General features: G+C 46.8%; 1 protein-coding gene across 1 annotated transcript in view; it reads right to left on the minus strand.

The window, feature by feature from the left end:
* The window catches only part of PTPRT (protein tyrosine phosphatase receptor type T), a 682,122-nt gene that overhangs the window by 65,938 nt on the left and 598,763 nt on the right, over nucleotides 1–17,421 (minus strand). Inside the window, exon 16 of the mRNA XM_036323307.1 lies at nucleotides 15,561–15,748. Coding sequence (XP_036179200.1) covers nucleotides 15,561–15,748 — 188 coding nt within the window. The remainder of the gene's footprint in view (nucleotides 1–15,560; nucleotides 15,749–17,421) is intronic.

Raw genomic sequence — 17,421 nt, forward strand, 5'->3', positions numbered from 1 at the left:
AGCAGTTGGGTAGGTAGAATTGATGCCCATTCCAGATGGAATGGAGATGAGGTGGGAGGTCCCTGCCTGGGCGTCCTGAGCTAAGTTATGTTCTTCAATTTAGCTTCCCCAGGGTTTTAGGTTGGGGTAATGGAGTGCCTTCCCAGCTATCAGGGGATCACAACTTTGTTGTGTGTCTGAAACCTTTAGACAGACATCCTGGGGGAGAAGCAAAATAGCAGTGTGGCTCTGGGCACCAATCTCTGCCTTAAATCTGAGTATGAGAAAAGTGCCATGGAGACAGTAACATGCTTATTTTACTGATGGAGGGCTTGCCTCCCCTGCCCTCTTCCTCTCCCTCATCCTCTTTTTGCTCCTCACTCGAGGTGACCACCACCCTGCATCCCTCTTGCCATCAGCACAGGCCATCTCTAGACTGCAAATGGCTCTTGCTTTTGCATGGAACTCTTAGAACTCAGATTCCAGGCCTTGGTCTCACCCTCCCACCGTAGCCTGGTGGCAACATCTGTTTCGGGGAACTTGCCAGGTCAACTTAGTATTCCTGGCTCTCTGCACGGGTATGGCAGGCTGGTCTCAGTGGCAGCACTGAACTTCTCAATGTTTCAGCTTATATTCTGGTGGTGATTTCCTATCTGAAACCCTCTGTGACAAAAGCCAACTGTATACCCAAGGATACCCACCAAAGTGGCATGAAGACAAGAAGCGGGCACTCTGAATGTTTACACACTAATTTTCTGGGGGAAATATCTGTTGGGTACCTGCTATGTACCAGGGTTCGGGTTACAGTTCACGTAAGGTTTTGTTATGGCTACACAGTAACATAATCTGGGGGAGCTTTAAAACTCCCAAAGCCATGGCCCTAGCCCAGACCAATGAAATCAGACTCTGGGGATGAGACGCAAGCATTGGTTATGTTTAAAGCTCATGGGTGAGTCTAACGTGCAGCCATGATTCTTGCAAAAAGTGAATTTACCTGGAGAAATACTTTCCCATGGGTCTCCTCACTGGTTTCTCTTGCTTTGGATCTGTCCCCTCCAATCCACTCTCCACTGTAATCAGAGAGATCTTTCTAAAATGTGAATAGGACCCAGTTACTCCCCGTGCCATGGTCTTCAGGGTAAGTTCTAAAGTCTTTAATATAAGGTCCTTAATGACTTCACCCTGCATCGCCTCTGCAGCCTCAGTGCTTGCCCTTATTTTAATATTCCAATGATAAGGAATGAAATGCAACACTGTAGACAATTTCAGGTGTTTCAAACTTCTGAGACTGACTTTACACGTGCTGTTCCCTCTGCCTGGAATTCTCTTCCACCCGAGTCTACCTGGGAAACTTCTACATATCCTTCAAAACCCAGTTCAAGCATCTTCTCCTTTTTGAAACCTTCCCCGTTCACCCTCCCACCACCCCACTGCATCCTCAACAACTTAGGCACTTTTTTGTATTATTAGAGGGACTCTTCTACATCTAATAATTTGAATGTATTGTCTCCCAACTAGGTGATGGATTACTCCAGGGAAAGAATAGCATCTGTAACTCCAGAACCCAAGAGTGGCTCTGTACTCCATATGTGCTTGAATCACCCCTTTTGAATAAATTAATGAATGGGTAGATGGATGGAACAATGAGTGGGTAAGGTGGCTCCTGTGCATGCAGAAGGCAGAGATCCTGGAATCTCAGAGGGGGCAAGTGACTGGATATCATCTGGTTGTGTTTCTATCCACAATTGCCTTCTAGGCAGCTGATAAGCTGATCTATAGCATCTGCTACTTGGATACCCTTAGCAATGGGCAGCTCACTACCCAATAAAGCTTCCTGTCTCACTTTCGGATGGACCCACTGGACAGTGTTTTGTTTATTCTGACCTTTGCCCTGCTCCCTGGGCACTCCCCTCCTGAATAAGCAAGTACCCTCTGTACCGTGACACTGCAGGGATTTGATAAATGTCCCTGTCCACCCCTGGAGTCCTTGAATGACACGCAGTTGGACATCTTCTCAGCATCTGACCATGCTTTTCAGGATGCACCCAGCATGCAGATCGCTTTTGAAAAATCTCAAACTAAACAAAACACCTGTGATAAAGGGGGCGTCTCTGTGGGAAACCATGCAGGACCCTGCCACAGCCCTGAGGGCCTCTACTCCCCCCCACCCCCCGGCAGGGCTGAAGAATACTTTGGAGCTTGGGGGCCAGGAGGATGGTGACAAAGGCAGAAGAGGCAAGGCCGAAGGGAGCCGCCCACCCAGGAGTGAGCTGTAAGGATCCCCTAATTGGCATACTTTGATCACACATCCATTTCCCTTTTTAGGGAGCTGCAATCTAATAGGGGATAATCTCTTGAAAGAAAAAAAAAATACGAGGGGGTAAAAGTATGAGAGAGAGACTCATCTCCATCTTCAAAGCAAGCCAGCGAGGGCATTATTTTTACATCAGCGGCTGGTTACAGTAGATTGACCAGGGAATTGTGGCAGTCATTAGGAGCTAATCACATTCTTTTGAAACCAAAATTGCCATCTCATTATCTCCATCCATTATCAGTCTCTGCTTTCCTTTTCCCGTTCTCTTCTCCTTAGAGGACTGAGCTCTATTTTCACACTCTTGTCTGTGAAAATGTTTCCTACTCAACAGCGCTGCTTCTCTAAGATGATCTCTCTCTCTCTCTCTCTCTCTCTCTCTCTCTCTCTCTCTCTCTCTCTGACCTAAAAGATGCATGTAGGGATGTCTTATTTACAGAATCCTCGAAAGTCAGATCTGTAAGGATCTGATGAAAAAAATTATTACCTCATTTTACAGATCAATAAAGTGATGTCCAGACAGGAAATGACTCGCTGAGTAATATGCACTGAATGGGTCTGCTCTTCTCCCTCCCTCCCTTCCTTCCACAGTGACCATCCGGGTACTGGGCACCGTGCCGGGTCCTAGAAATAACAGCAATGGACATGGCAGGCGACCTCATGAATTTTATGTTTTAGTTGTGGGAAGGTGCAGACGATAAACAAATGCACAAGGCAATGGTTTCTAGTAAGTGCTGTGAAGACAATTAACAGGGTGCTGGGACAGATTGTGATTTGGGACAATGGGCTACTTTAGGTGGTGTCAAGAGGGCAGGACTGTTTGAGAGAAGACATATGAGAAGGAGAAGAGCAGCCCCTGGCTCCTGGGGGCTGACACAACAGTCACAGCTGGACCCTGGTGCCCTCCAGTTGAACACAGACAATTTCACAGGATGCCAGCATCAGACAAGGCTACTCCGAGATCAAGATGGAGCAGACCCAAACCTGGCCACTCTGCAGTCATATACAAACACAGACAAAAATATGAACATTGCCCAAGCCAAAAATAAATGACCAAACATCTACTCTGGCTAATATGAGTGACTGCTTTTTCTTTGATATTTACAGCTATAGCCTCAATCTTGTGTTCCCTTCTTAGAGTTAAGATTTACTAAAATACCCAATCATTCCTCTCCCTACCACTGTCCAGTTGGGAACAAAGCCCTAAGTCACCTAACACAGCTCACCCACATTCTATGAGTCCCTCCAAACATCCTCTGCCCAAGCTGTCCCTTAGTTCCTAACCAGCTTGTTCAACTCCAAGTGTGTTCCCACGGGTCTCCATTGACACACTTGAGCTGAAAATGAAGTGCTGAGCAGAAGCTGGGAGAGGAACGTGCCAGGCTGAGGGACGGTGAGTGCTGAGGCCCTGAGATGGGAAGAGCTTGATGTGTCCTAGAACTTGAAGAAAGGCTCTCCAGAGCATAGAGAATGAGAGCGAGAGAGCGACATAAATGGGGAGAGGTGGTGCTCAATTGAGATCCGGTGGACCCCAGGTAAGAATGGGAGTTTAATTCTAAGTCAATGGGAGTGCTTTGAACATTTTTTAAGCTGGGAAGGCTGAGCCAGTCCAGCATCATGACAAGTGGCTAACAGCATTTGTCTCTTTTTAAAAGATATATATATATAATTAATTTCAGAGAGGAAGGGGGAGGGAGAGAGAGAGACAGAAACATCAATAATGAGAGAAAATCATTGATCAGCTACCTCCTGCATGTGCCCCGACCGGAAATTGAACCATGACCTCCTGGTTCATAGGTTGACGCTCAACTACTGAGCTATACTGGCTGGCCAGCACTTGTCTCTTGAACCCTTCCTTCATCCTTGCTGACAGGCTTCATAGACTCTAGGATAAAATTGTCATCTGGTTCCTGCCCCAGATTAACTGCCCCAGACAACCATAGGAATATGGTTGCAACACACATATCCACACATCCATCCATCATCCATCCATCCATCCCCCCACCCACCCATCTATCACCCAACCATCCACTCACCCACTCACCCACTCACCCACCCACTCTCCCAACCACAGAGCTGTACCCCCAGGAGGCAGTGTGGGCTCAGACCACATGACCACAGTCACAGGCTTCTTATGTCCTGTTGTGCTGAGTCAGCCCATAGGACTGTGCGACCTGCCCCAGTTTCCCCAATTACTACTTTAATTTCCAACTAGAACTGAGAATTGCCCCTGGTGCCTCCTTGGCTGGTTCCTTCTCCCCCTGTTGATTTGGCCCTGTGGAGATACAGGGTCCTTTCTGAAGCTTGCCACCCTTCTTTGGATGCTCTTCTTTGCACTTACACCTCTTGGAGTTATTCCCCAAACAGTGAGATGTCTTGATAGAACAGAGCTTCTAAGAGCAGCTCACCTCCAATCCAAGACTGAGAACATCCTGGTCCATTTAATTCACCTGTTCATCCGCTATCCTCAGCAGATTCTGTCAGCTATGATGCCCCCCTCATTCCCTTTGGCTTGACTGTATCCCTGGAGATAATTGGAAGTGATATGCCTTGAGGTGAAGCAAAACCAGGCCTGGGGGATGCTGACCCAGCAGTTCCTGACTGATGCTTCAGAGCACAGCCAAGGGCCTGCTTCCTCCATGACCAGTCCTGGCGACCAGGATTTTCCTGCGCCCCTGCCCACAATTGTACTCTCCTGGGCAGGGAAGATTTCAGTCTTCACCAAGGAGGTGCCGTTTTTACCCTGGCCTTTCATTCATTTCTCTTGTCCAGAAATACCTCTTAATACCTCTTGTCCACTAACTATATGAGGCAGGGAGAACGTGGCGCTTTGCCAAAGACAGAGTGTTTGAACATTTTTTTCTGCAAATCATCTCACCACTCCAAGTCTCTGTTAATTTTCCCAACAATGACGTCAATAATATGCCTTTCAGTTATGGTTGGGGGAAGGGTTTGACTACGAAGGGATAGCACGGGGGGAGGGAGGGAGATTTTTGCTGATGGAACTCTCGTGTATTCTGATCCTGTTGGTGTTTGCATGACTATAATTTGTGAAAATGCATAGATCTGTACACCTCCCTCCCCAAAATGAATTTTACACTATGTAAATGAAAAACATAATGTGCCTCACGCAGTTCTGTGATGACCAGTGATTATTGAGAGAATGCCTCCAGGCACCCAGCACAATGCCTGTTCTGTAGAAGGTGTTCCGAAGCTCTCCCATCCCACTCTTTCCCAAGAATATGCTATTGGGCCCCCCTGGCTCACTCCTAAAATTCACTCTCTGCCTCTCTTTGATTAGAAACAGCCAGTTTACTGTCACAAGACCAAAGATGGGGACTCCTGGCAACATCCCTACTGTTTTGTCTTGGACCCAAGGATTCCTAAAATGTAGGACCCTATGATTTCACTCATGTGTAAGAAAGCAACAAATGAACAACAGGAAAAATAAACAAATAAAAACTCACAGGCACAGACAACAGTGTGCTGGTTACCAGCAAGAAGGGGGCTGGGGGGGTTAGTCAAAGGGGTCAAATACATGGCGATAAAAGAAGATTTAACGTTGAGTGGTGGGCACACAATGCAATATATAGATGATGTATCATAGAATTGTACACTTGAAACCTATATAATCTTATTAACCAATGTCACCCCAGCAGATTTAATTAAAAATAAATAAAACTGGTACCATTCTGGGGAAACTGGGACAAGTTGCTTACTTTAGGTGCAGGTTGGACAAAGTATGCAGAGAGTAAGAAAGTTTTATAAGCTCTTGGAAGCCTAAGGTCTGGTTGCCATTGTGGTCCCTGGGTTTAGTGAACGCCCATGTTTCCCGGCGTCCGTGGCTAGCTAGGGGATGGCCGTGCAGGTTGTGTACAGAGCACCATGTCTCAGGGAGAACCATGGCCTGGTAGACATGGGAGATTTCTGTATAGTATATTATGAACATATTCTGGAAGGTGATAGTCCATTATCCTGAGACAGGTGTACCTTTTGCTATTTCACTCTAAGGTGCTGTATGAGTTAGTGGTGGCCCTGGCAGAGGCCGAGCTTTCAACAAATGCCTCCTTCTGTGCTGAAAGCACATGCCTCGGGGATTATAAATGTGGACAGAGAAGGCAGGAAAGGATGACTGATGACGTCTACTCGGAGTGGCATCAGGAGAGCAAACATTGTTGTGCACCATGTCACTAAGTAGAAGGTAATTTATGAGCCCTGCTGGGGAAGGTAAGTAGAAAACCAGATCCCAGCAAGACCGACAGGAGCTTTAGCGGGACAGGATGGCGAAATGTGCATCTGCATGTTGAGTCATAAGACCTCCTTTAAAAGGCTCCGTGAAAAGCTACACCATTTTAAATGACAAATTTTAGGCCCATGGTTCCCAGAGTTCGGTAGGGATCCAAATTTCCCATGCAATTTTGTAAAATGCACAGGCCTGGGTCCTGATCCATGTCAATGAGCTTGTGTCTTAATGTTCTTCACTAATGCTCTAGCTGACTCTGACATGCAGGACTAACAGGTCTAGAAAGCATTTTAACTAGCATTCTGTTTTATAATTACACAGCGTGATAGAACCATGATCTTCCTTTAAAGTAGGGTGTTTATTTTCTTTATTTAGCTTTCTAACTACCTCAAATGCCCCAAACAGTGCAAGGCACGAAGTAGGTACTCAATAAGTATTTCTGACCAAATGAAGTAGATGCCTATACTACCAGGCTTCAGAAGTCCATGCTATGTAGTCAGACCTTTCCCAGAAGATGAAATGTGGACCCAGAGATGGAAGAGTCTTGTCCAAGACCATCCAGTATGCAGGAGCAGACTGAGACCTAGGTCTGGACTCTCAGCCAAGAGCTTTTTCTGTAGTTCTGACTGAAACCTGCTCACTTGGTTGGGAAGGGTTCCTATATTAAACACAGAAAATATTGTCTCCTGGGTTACAAATAGAATTAAGTGGAAAAAATAACAATAAACTCAAAGGAAAAGAGTAAGTTAATAGAGCTCTTTCCTGTTGGAGAAATTTCCAGGTCTGAAACCTCTTGAGTTACCTCTTGATGTCTTTTGGCTCCCCCTGGAAATGGCCAATTCCCCACTTACTGCAATCCGTTGGGAATGGAGTGAAATGAGCAAGCAGGTGGAGAGCAAGCAGGTGGATTTCCTATTTGGGTCATTATGAGTTCCCAGAGCTAGAGAACAACCACAGTCTTCCCTCTCATGCTTTGGGCATCAGTTACAGATTCCCCGTCTCTACCCAGCATCACTCTCCTCTGGATGGAGAAGCTGGAAGAGAGTCTCTAAGGGCTCTGTTACCAACCGAGGAGAGAAAAAGCTGTGGGGGAAGCAGAAGGTCTACTCTGCCTGTGTTTAGCTGGCTCTGATCAGAGAAGAGGGCAACTGGGGCGACCTGAAGCATCCATCACAATGGTTACACCCCAGCCAGAGGCTGCCTGCCCACCACCATCCACAGAAGACAATGAGCAAGACGGCAACCCCGGCCTCTCCCCACAAAACCATGCCCATGGCGTGTCGGCACACAGCGTGACCGCCTGAGCTGGAAAACTAATGCTCTTGATTAGGCTGCATCCCACGCCACACAGCTGTTCCTGGCTGCTTACATAGCCCTAATGGAGCTATAATCAATAGATACCTTCTGGTCACCCTACTGGACTTGTTCCACTCATTAGCATGACAGACTTCCTGGGCTGGACTGGCATTATTAACAGCTTCCCTTCCTTCTCTCCATTACAGTCACCTCTTTCTGTTGACCCCCATCTTCCCCAGACCCTCTATTCTTCTGATCATGATGATGGCTGGGGTTACAGGGCTCACAGACAGCCCCACTCTCCAGCTAAGTTCTCTGGGCATTTGCTGGTATGCTTCGTTTTGTTTTGTTTTGGGGCAGGTGAGAGGATATGGGCAGGAGAAATAGGGTGGGGAGGAGGGAAGACTCTGTAGTCCACAATCAAATGCAGAAGCCCTTTGACTTTCCTGTGGCTGTGTGCCATTAGCAGGTCCCCACACCCCTCCTTGGGCATCAGATGTGACCAGCAGCAAGTACAGCTGGTGAGGTGATGGGTCTTGGGCATAAGCAGAGCATGCACTAGGGACTCTGGATCTTTCTAGACCAGTGTCTCTCAACTTTATAGACATCTGGAAAACATAGAAAATGGAGATCTCTGGATCCCACCCCCAGGGAATCTGATTTAATTGGTAGGAAGATAGCCTGGATATTGGTGTTGTAAAAACTTCCCCAGGTAATTCTAACATGCAGCCAAGATTAAATACGTCTAAGACTCAAATCTGCATAGCAGGTGCAATTAATTTGCATTAGGCCTCCTTGAGTTCTTAGCAACTCAAGGCCCCTGATCAATCACGGTTGCTAGGACTTCAGACACCTTAGTAGACATGCAAATAGATAGTTGGGCATATGAGTTTAGAAATTTGGGAAAAAAAGCCTGGGCTGGAGAGAAAACTTTGGTAGTAGCCCCAGAGAGCGGGGTCCAGTAGGACTATCAGTAGGAGGAGAGCCAGCTGGCTTGCACATTAGTGCCTACATAGATTCTCAAAATATCCTGGACAGAAGTGCTCTTTGGACCATTTTGACCAACCCCCTCACCCTCATTGCATAAGTATGTAAATGGAGGCTCAGAGAGAGGGAGCGACCTGCCCATGGTCACCCATACACTTAATGAAAGAGACAGGATTTGAATTCAGGCATTTTGACTATCAATTCAGGATGATTCATACATAACTTCAAGTCATTGAACTTAAAAAAAATATATATCAAGAGATTCAAGTTTTCAGGCCAAAGAGAATGAGCTGATTTTATGGCTCTACATGAGAGAATGTGTGTGGGTTTGTGTGGGTTCCGGGCCAAGTCTCCTGTTTCAGGCAATCCCACCTTTTCCCTGAATCACTGTCCCAGCCACCTACCTATCTCTGCTCTCCCTGCTCAGGTTAAGTTACATCTAAAACACAAATCCAGCTTTAAAACCCTGCTCCCTTCAATTTATCCCACGGCCCCTGGAATAAAATCCAAATTCCTTAGCCTGACAAATATCCCCTTGTCACCACACCATGCCTCCTCTACTGACAATTTCAGTCCCATCTCCCTCCATGTTTCCTCCCTGGTTTATATGTACCAAACTGCTCCCAGTTCTGGTAACTCAACCTACTGTGCATAACTCCATGCCATAGCTTGTCTGTCCTAGTCCTTCCCTGCTTTTATTTGGTTATTCCTACTTCCCCAGCTTTTGTTCAGGCTTTATGTTTCCTAGAAAGCCACCGGCCACCAACCTTGAGGCTAGGCTTACTGCCTCCCATCCCCATGGGCATATCTCTATCATGACATTGTGCCAAGATTGTGAAATGATCAGTTCATATGCCTGTCTGTAAAAACAGGCTCCAAGCTCCTCAGAACGCAAGGGCTCCGTGTCATCTCCTCAGTTCCCATAACCTAGTACAATGTCTGGTTTGTGGGAAGTACTCAGACATCTTAAAGCTGAAATTCCTTGAAGTTCCATCCCTGGTCCCTGTCTTTTTCTCTGTTCACCTACTTGCTGACTTTGAAGTCTTATGGCTTTACTATCACCTGTGTGTCAAAAACTCCCAATGTTTTCTTCCCAGCCCAGGCTTCTTGCCCAAATCTAGACTCATATACCCAACTACCTACTTTCCACGTCTATTATCTAGTAAACATCTTAAATTCCATTCAAAATTAAACTCACAGTTGCTTCATTGTCCGCAGGTCTTCTTCTCTACCTGCAGCTTCCCCATCTCCACTGGTGACCCCTCCATCCTTCCAGGGGCTCAGGTAGTAATAACCTTGGTGTCACCCTTGACTCCTCTCTTTCTCTCACATGCCACATCTGAGTGTCAGAAAATCCCATGAGCTCTATGCTGAAAATATATTTAGAATCCAACCACTTCTCACCACCTCCACGGCCACACCCTGGCTTGAGTCACTGTTGTCTCTCACCCGAGTTTCTGCTGTGGCCTCTTAACTGGTCTTCCTGCTTTACTCTTGCCTCCCATTGACTATTCTCAAAGTAGTAGAGAGAATGAGTCTTTCAAACAATGTCAGATCGTTATCAGTTGTCTTCTGAAAACTCTGTAGTGGCTGTCATTTCATTAAGAGTAAAAGCCAAAGTCCTATACTGGCTTAGAGACATTATGTGGTCAACCCTCTTTATTTCTCCAATAGCATCTTCTATTAGTTTTACTCTTTGTTCACTTACTCATGACAACCTTGGCCTCCTTGTATATGCCGGATATATTACTTCCTTGATCTGGAACTCTCTTCCATCATGACTCTACTCAAATGCCGTCTTCTGATTAAGGACTACCCTTCTCCCCTATTTAATACTGGAACCCCCTCCTTCACTCCATGTCCCCAGGATACCCCATCTCCCGTCCTTGCTCTATTCTTTCCCCCCATCTATGGTATATTGTATCATCCAAAGATTGTATTTTCCAATACCTCCAAGTTCTGCATTCTCTCTTAGAATCTTGCAACAGCTCCTCCATCTATCCTTGGAGAGAGAGAGAAAGAGAGAGAGAGAGAGAGAGAGAGAGAGAGAGAGAGAGAGAGAGAGAGAGAGAAAGACACTACTTCCCCTTCCCTAGAACATATACAGTTATTACTTGCTTATAACCAATAGCATGTTGTAGTAGTGATGCTGTGATGTCCAAGTCTAGGTCACTTACTTTCTACCTTGTTAGCTATGAAGCTCACTTTGGATCTATGAGGTGCCTTGTAAGAAGTCCACTATCCTGAGGCAACCACGGTGTGAGGAAGCCCAGTCCACCTGAAGAGGCCATGTGTAGGTGCTCTAGCTGACAATCCCAGCTGAGATCCCATCTGGCAGTTTGCATCAATCACTAGACATGAAGTGAAGACTCTTGCAGATGCTTCCAGCCCCCCAGCCTTAGAGCCTTCCAAGTCCAGGCTTTAGACATCATGAAGCAGAAACAACTATTCCCCCTGTGCCCTGTCCAAATTCCTGACTCACAGAATCAGTGGGCACAATAAATTAGTTGTTTTATGTCACTCATATTTAGGATAGTTTATAACATAGTAAACAGTATTTGTCACTAGCACATGGCATTATTTACTAACATATCCCATTAAGTGACTGTAAAATAACTTAGTTTTAAGTCTACTGCTATTTCCTGTTTCCCCTGGTAGAACAGAAGCTTCGTGAGGGCATGGATCTTTGTCTGTTTTGTCCACTGTCATATCTAAAATATCTGGACCAGTCCTTGGGAATAGTAAATACTCAGTAAAAATTTAATGAATAAATTTGTGATTGTACAACTGAACTGAATTTTAGAAGACACGGCTTCCTTATTGCTGAGAGGTCCCTTCTATGTCAACTTGTCAAACCCACGCGTTGGTAAGAAAAACCAACAACACACTGAGCAGTGTAGGGGAGTGACAGGCAGTAAACAGAGCGCATAGCATGCTGTTTGAAAGTGGGATTGAGACCTAGGCATCTTGTCTTTAGAACACAGTCTTCAAGCAGTGCTGTGACTCCTGCGCAGCATGTAGACTCTGGGCATCACAGGGGCCTGATGATCAAAGCCATTCCCAGCGACGGTCTAGGAGGGGGAACTGGCACACTGTGGAAAGACTCCCATTAAGTAATGTTTTTCAATTAACCTCCAGTTAATTGAAAAGTGCTGTTAACTAGAAGCTAAGCATTCCAGCTAACTGGTTAATATAATTTGGAACTAATTGAGGTCAAGGCTAGTCTAGTTAGTGATATTTCCAAATGATGGAACAACATGTATTATTTTCTTTTTCATTATAAAGGCAGTTTACTTCCATGCCAGAAAGTTTGGGAAAAACAAATGCACAAACAAACAGACATTGTATCAGTGTTAAGTTGCCTCACTTTTATCACTGTGTTATGGTTATGGAAGAGTGCTGTCATCTGAATATTTGTCTGTGAGGTGTGTCCCCCAAAGTCAGGCATTGAAACTTAATCCACAATGTGATGGTATTAGGAAGGGAGGTCTTTGGGAGGTGTATAGGTCATGAGGGTGGAGCCCTCATGAATGGGATTGGTGCCCTCATAAAAGCGATCCACAGAGATCCCTCACCCCTTCCACCATGTGAGGGCACAGTGAGAAGATGGGCATTTATGAACCAGAAAGTGGGCTCCCACCAGACACTGAACCTGCTGACACCTTGATCTTGGACTTCCCTGCCTCTAGAACCTGTGAGAAATATTTTCTGTTGTTTATTTGAAAACTAGAGGCCCGGTGCATGGATTCATGCACTGGTGGGATCCCTCGACCTGGCCTGTGCCCTCTGGCAATCCGGGACCCCTCGGGGGATGTTGGACTGCTGGTTTCAGCCCGATCCCTGCAGGCCAGGCCGAGGGACCCCCACTGGTGCACGAATCTGTGCACCAGGCCTCTAGTTTGCATATAAGATCTTTGGTTACTAGGGGATTGTCTAGGGCGGGGGGATAAAATGGACACATATGTAATACCCTTTGTAATACTTTAAGCAATAAAAAAAAAAAAAAAAAAAAAAAAAAAAAAAAATATCTTTGGTTAATCTCTTCCCGCCCTCCCTCTCCCCACTTCCCTCTGAGATTCATTAGTCTGTTCCATGTTTCCATGCCTGTGCATTGAGCATCTGCCCCCTGGTGGTCAGTGTGTGTGATAGCTACCAGTTGAACAGTCAAATGATTACTTAGCCTTTTACATATATAGATGTTTAAAAAGTGCAAAAAGGCAAAAAAAAAAATTTTTTTTGACATCAACCACACAGGGATGGACACTTTTAAAAGAGATATCAATCTGGAAGGCAATGCACCAAAGTAGTCAAGTGTTTTCGTTTTCAAACTTTAGATCCCAAGTTCTTACAACCGTGTTTCTCAGGCTTTGACTACTTGTCACCCTTTTTGATGTCACAACGCTCCCCTAGTGTTATTTAAAACTTTAAAGCAAAGTACATATTATGACTAACATAGTAAACTACCATGATATTGAATATGCCTTTGCAAACAACACACCTTTTCCCGAACATTTGCTTAACAAACGGATCTATGTAGGTGTGGATAAGCACACAGACACACACACGCACAGACACACATGCACACACATCATCCCTCATACTTTAAGGCAGTGGTTCCCAACCTTCCTAATGCCATGACCCTTTAATACACTTCCTCATGTTTTGGTGATCCCCATAAAATTATTTTTGTTGCTACTTCATAACTATAATTTTGCTACTGTTATGAATTGCAATATAAATATCTGATATGCAGGATGTATTTTCATTGTTACAAATTGAACATAACTAAAGCATAGTGAGTAATCACAAAAACAATATGTAATTATATATGTGTTTTCCGATGGTCTTAGGCGACCCCTATGAAAGGGTCATTCGACCCCCAAAGGGGTCGCGACCCACAGGTTGAGAACTGCTGCTTTAAGGGCTTGGAACCATTCAGCCAACCCGCTAGGAGGTAAGGCCCAGGCATGGGAGGGCCTTTAACTCTGATCCTGACATCCTCCAAAAATTTGCAGGCAGCATATGAAAAATGCTGTTTTCCTTTGACCACATTTGCAATGAACTGCCGGTTCTCCTGAGCGGGTCGGTAATCACTCACGTGCATCGACACAAACGCGTCTGCTCTCATAAATGTGTCAAGCATGCCCCTTGCCACCACATTTTACACTCTCATAAAGGTTTAGGACCAGACAGGCCCTTAGAAGTCACCTTATCCAAACTTCTCACTCAACCAACAGAGGAATTTCAATGCTCAGGTGACAGATGAGACGCTAAGATGGCACAGTGTGCTGCGTCGGAGCCCAGCTGCCTGGACCCCCTCGGAGCACAGTTTCATGGCCTCACAGAGCTTCTGCACTCATTGCTTGGTGAGCTCCTTCTCAGAGTATAGTCTGAGAGATAAACTTAGTCTGCATGATCCAGAATTCCAACTGGGTAGAGTCTGAGTCCATGCCTTCTCACCGTACACATGAAACTGAACCGAGTATAATGGGGGAACATGCTGAGTGTGGAAAAAGAGCCACAAAAACCAGCTCATACAACTCAGAGCCTAGCACACAGTAGGTGCTCCCTAGATATTTTGGGAAGGAGGAGAGGGAGAGAGGAAAGGAAAAGTGAAAAAAGGAAATTCCCAAAGCTGGCTGCGACTGCATTCAGACTTGGGGGTGGAGGGTTGTGGGGCTTCTCTGGGAGAGTGAGGTGCTCTTTAGTTCAGGAAAACATCTTAATGAGTTTCCCTTCGTTTATTTCACTTTTTTTATTTGTAAAAGGGGCCGCCTAATAGGCAAGGTTTGAAACAAAAGGAGTGAGACGAAGAAAGAGAAATTGTTCTGCCTCAGAAAGGAAAGGGTGTGTGGAGGCCTTTTCCTGGCTGCTGGGAGAAGGGAAAAAAAGGGAGTTTTGAGGACAATAAAAAGAACTTTTGGGAAAGGCAGTGGGTGGAGAGACCTGTGAGGAGATGAGAACCGTAGGACTGCTTGTATTCAGGCACTTCCTGTGCTTTGCTGCAAGCCACCACCCCTGGCCCAGTTACTACCCAAACCTCAGTAGCAATCGCTACTCAAAAAACCCTAGGATTAGAGATGCTTTGGGAGTAAGGAAAGGGGTGTCCGATGCAGAGGTGAGGAGAAGGGACAGAGAGGGGACAGAGGCACTGGAGATGAGGCACTGACTTGGGGCACTGAGAACACAGCAGGAGTGTGGGAATGAGGCAAGAAGTGCCCAGGAACAAGCCAGCCTCCCAGATGCACTGGCAGGGAGACCTGCTGGCTTCCCACAACATGTGGGCTGGGGGCTGGAGCCATTGGAGGTGCACACTGAGCAAAGCTGTGACTCCAAAGTGCAGAAACTTTGGAGATATCTGAGCAATGAAAGGAAGAGAGAGAGGGAGGGAGAGAGAGAGAGAGAGGGAGAGAGAGAGAGAGAGAGAGAGAGAGAGGAGAGAGAGAGAGAGAGAGAGAGAGAGAGAGAGAGAGAGAAAGGGAGGGGGGAAAGGGAGGGGGGAAAGGAGGTTTAAGGGTCTTTGATGGTGCTTCTCAAATTTAAAGGGTATACAAGTCTCTCAAGTTCTGTTAAAAGCGGGTAAGTGATTCAGTAAGTCTGGGTGGGGCCGGAGATGGTGCATCTCCAACTGGCTCCCCGGAGACACTGATGCTGCGGGTCCAGAGACTAAACTTTTAGTAGCAAAGCTTTAGCCCCAGAAGCTTCTGCACCCATCTGGGAGTGTCTGCACAGGCGGTCCCTTACCTCGTATTCCTCCTTGAACCCGTAGCCCTGGCCTCTCTTCATCTGGGTGATGTGCTGCAACAGATCAGCCACGCGGATGGCCGGCTGGAACTGGTCCCGGGGATAGCTCATCTCCATGGGGTCGCAGGCTCGGTAGGGGTGGGTCTGGATGGTGAGGGTGGGCTGGGACAGCTCTCCGCGGCTGCCATCTGCTTCAAAGAGAAGAGGCAGAACAGACCATCACCTATGGGAGTTTTGCCCTCGGTCCTCTGTGCCTTCCTTAGCGGGACCTGAGGAGGCCAGAGGGAACTAACTCATGATTCAACTAATAAGAAATCAGAGAAAGGAAAGAGACACATTGCTTCCTGGGCATGGCTGTGGGGGTAGACTGAAAAATTAAATCAACAAACCAACATGTGAACACAACAGCCCTTGGTTCGTTCCATCTCAAGGGTACATATCGATGGAGTAAAGACCAAGTCCAGGTTGGCTGCCATCGCCGCCCTATCCCAGGCCTTCAGGATCGTCAGGGTGGTGTTGGCCAATCCTGGCCAATATCAGAACCACCAAGAAGCCAGGCAGGCTAGGTACTGGGAGCGCCCTCCTGTTTAGGAAGCAGGTGCCTGCCTGCAAAGCCTCAGGGTCCTGGAGACCAGGGCCACGTGCGTGTGTGCTTCGGATCCACCTGCCTGCATCCCCGGGACCCGGGGTCTCCACCAGTTTGTCTCTGTTGGGTGGTACCCTGGGAGGAAGGAACTGGAGCCCCTCTCCAGCTGTGGGCTCTACAGCAGTGACCACCTTTGGCTTCCTGTCCAGCTTCCCCACCACTGAACACTCTTGCTCCAGGAGGATCACGGAACTCACCTTGCAGGTAGGGAGGCCTGAATCTCCTCCTTTAGTTCTGCCCTTCACCTCTCCCAGGCCTGGGTCCTAAGTCTCATTATCTCCTTCATATTATCCCTCCTTGATAAACGATCTCTATTTCCCCCTGGTAATAATCCTTACACCCACTGCATTGCTCTAACTGTCCTCTGTTCTTTGGCCACCCTGGGAACCGATGCCTGCTGAGGTTGGATTTGAGATTCTCTGTTCCCCTTGGACAACCACCTTCTAGTCCTACCCCCTCACTGCGGATTTGAGATTCTCTGTTCCCCTTGGACAACCACCTTCTAGTCCTACCCCCTCACTCCTTGGCATTCCTTGCTGGTCTTTCCAGGCTGGTGTATCTTCCCCAGAACCTCTGGGGTTGGTCTGCCCAACCTTTTCCCAACGACATGGACAGTCTATGCCCTGGACCTTCTGTCTGTGGCATGTATGAGATGAGGAGTCAGATTTGATGTATCTCAGCCAGGTATGTTCAGGCTCGGCCAGGCACCCCGGCAGGACCCCCCTAGGCCTATGCCATACCCATTCCCTGGGTGGCTTAACATATATTCCTGATTTTCTGCAACTTGACATTTCAAAAACCACATTTCCTTTAGCTTGGTTGTGCCTCATGTCACAATAGCCCATCGGACATTGACTCTGCACGTGAAGGTGAGCTCTCCTTCTGTGTGGCAGCCTGAGAAACACTGTTCCCAGGAAGGAAAGAATTGCCAACATAAAGATCTAGTTTACAGCTTTCTGCACAAGGAAGAAGAGTCTAGGTGAGAAGTTAGCACATAAAAATACCGATTACGTTTTCTCCGGGGATTTTAAATAACAGGGAACACATCCTCACTGGCATTGCTTAAGCGTAGTGCTTGGTGAACGTGGGGGCTGCTTCTCTTCTCCATCCATCTCACCCTGTGATGGGGAGTTAGACGTACTGGGAACCCACTCTATGCCAGAAACACAGGTTGGCACTGGCCGTGCACAGAGCAATGCAGATTCCACCCTCAAG

Source organism: Myotis myotis, unplaced genomic scaffold (assembly GCF_014108235.1).
Source record: "Myotis myotis isolate mMyoMyo1 unplaced genomic scaffold, mMyoMyo1.p scaffold_m19_p_9, whole genome shotgun sequence".
Classification (NCBI taxonomy): Eukaryota; Metazoa; Chordata; class Mammalia; order Chiroptera; family Vespertilionidae; genus Myotis; species Myotis myotis.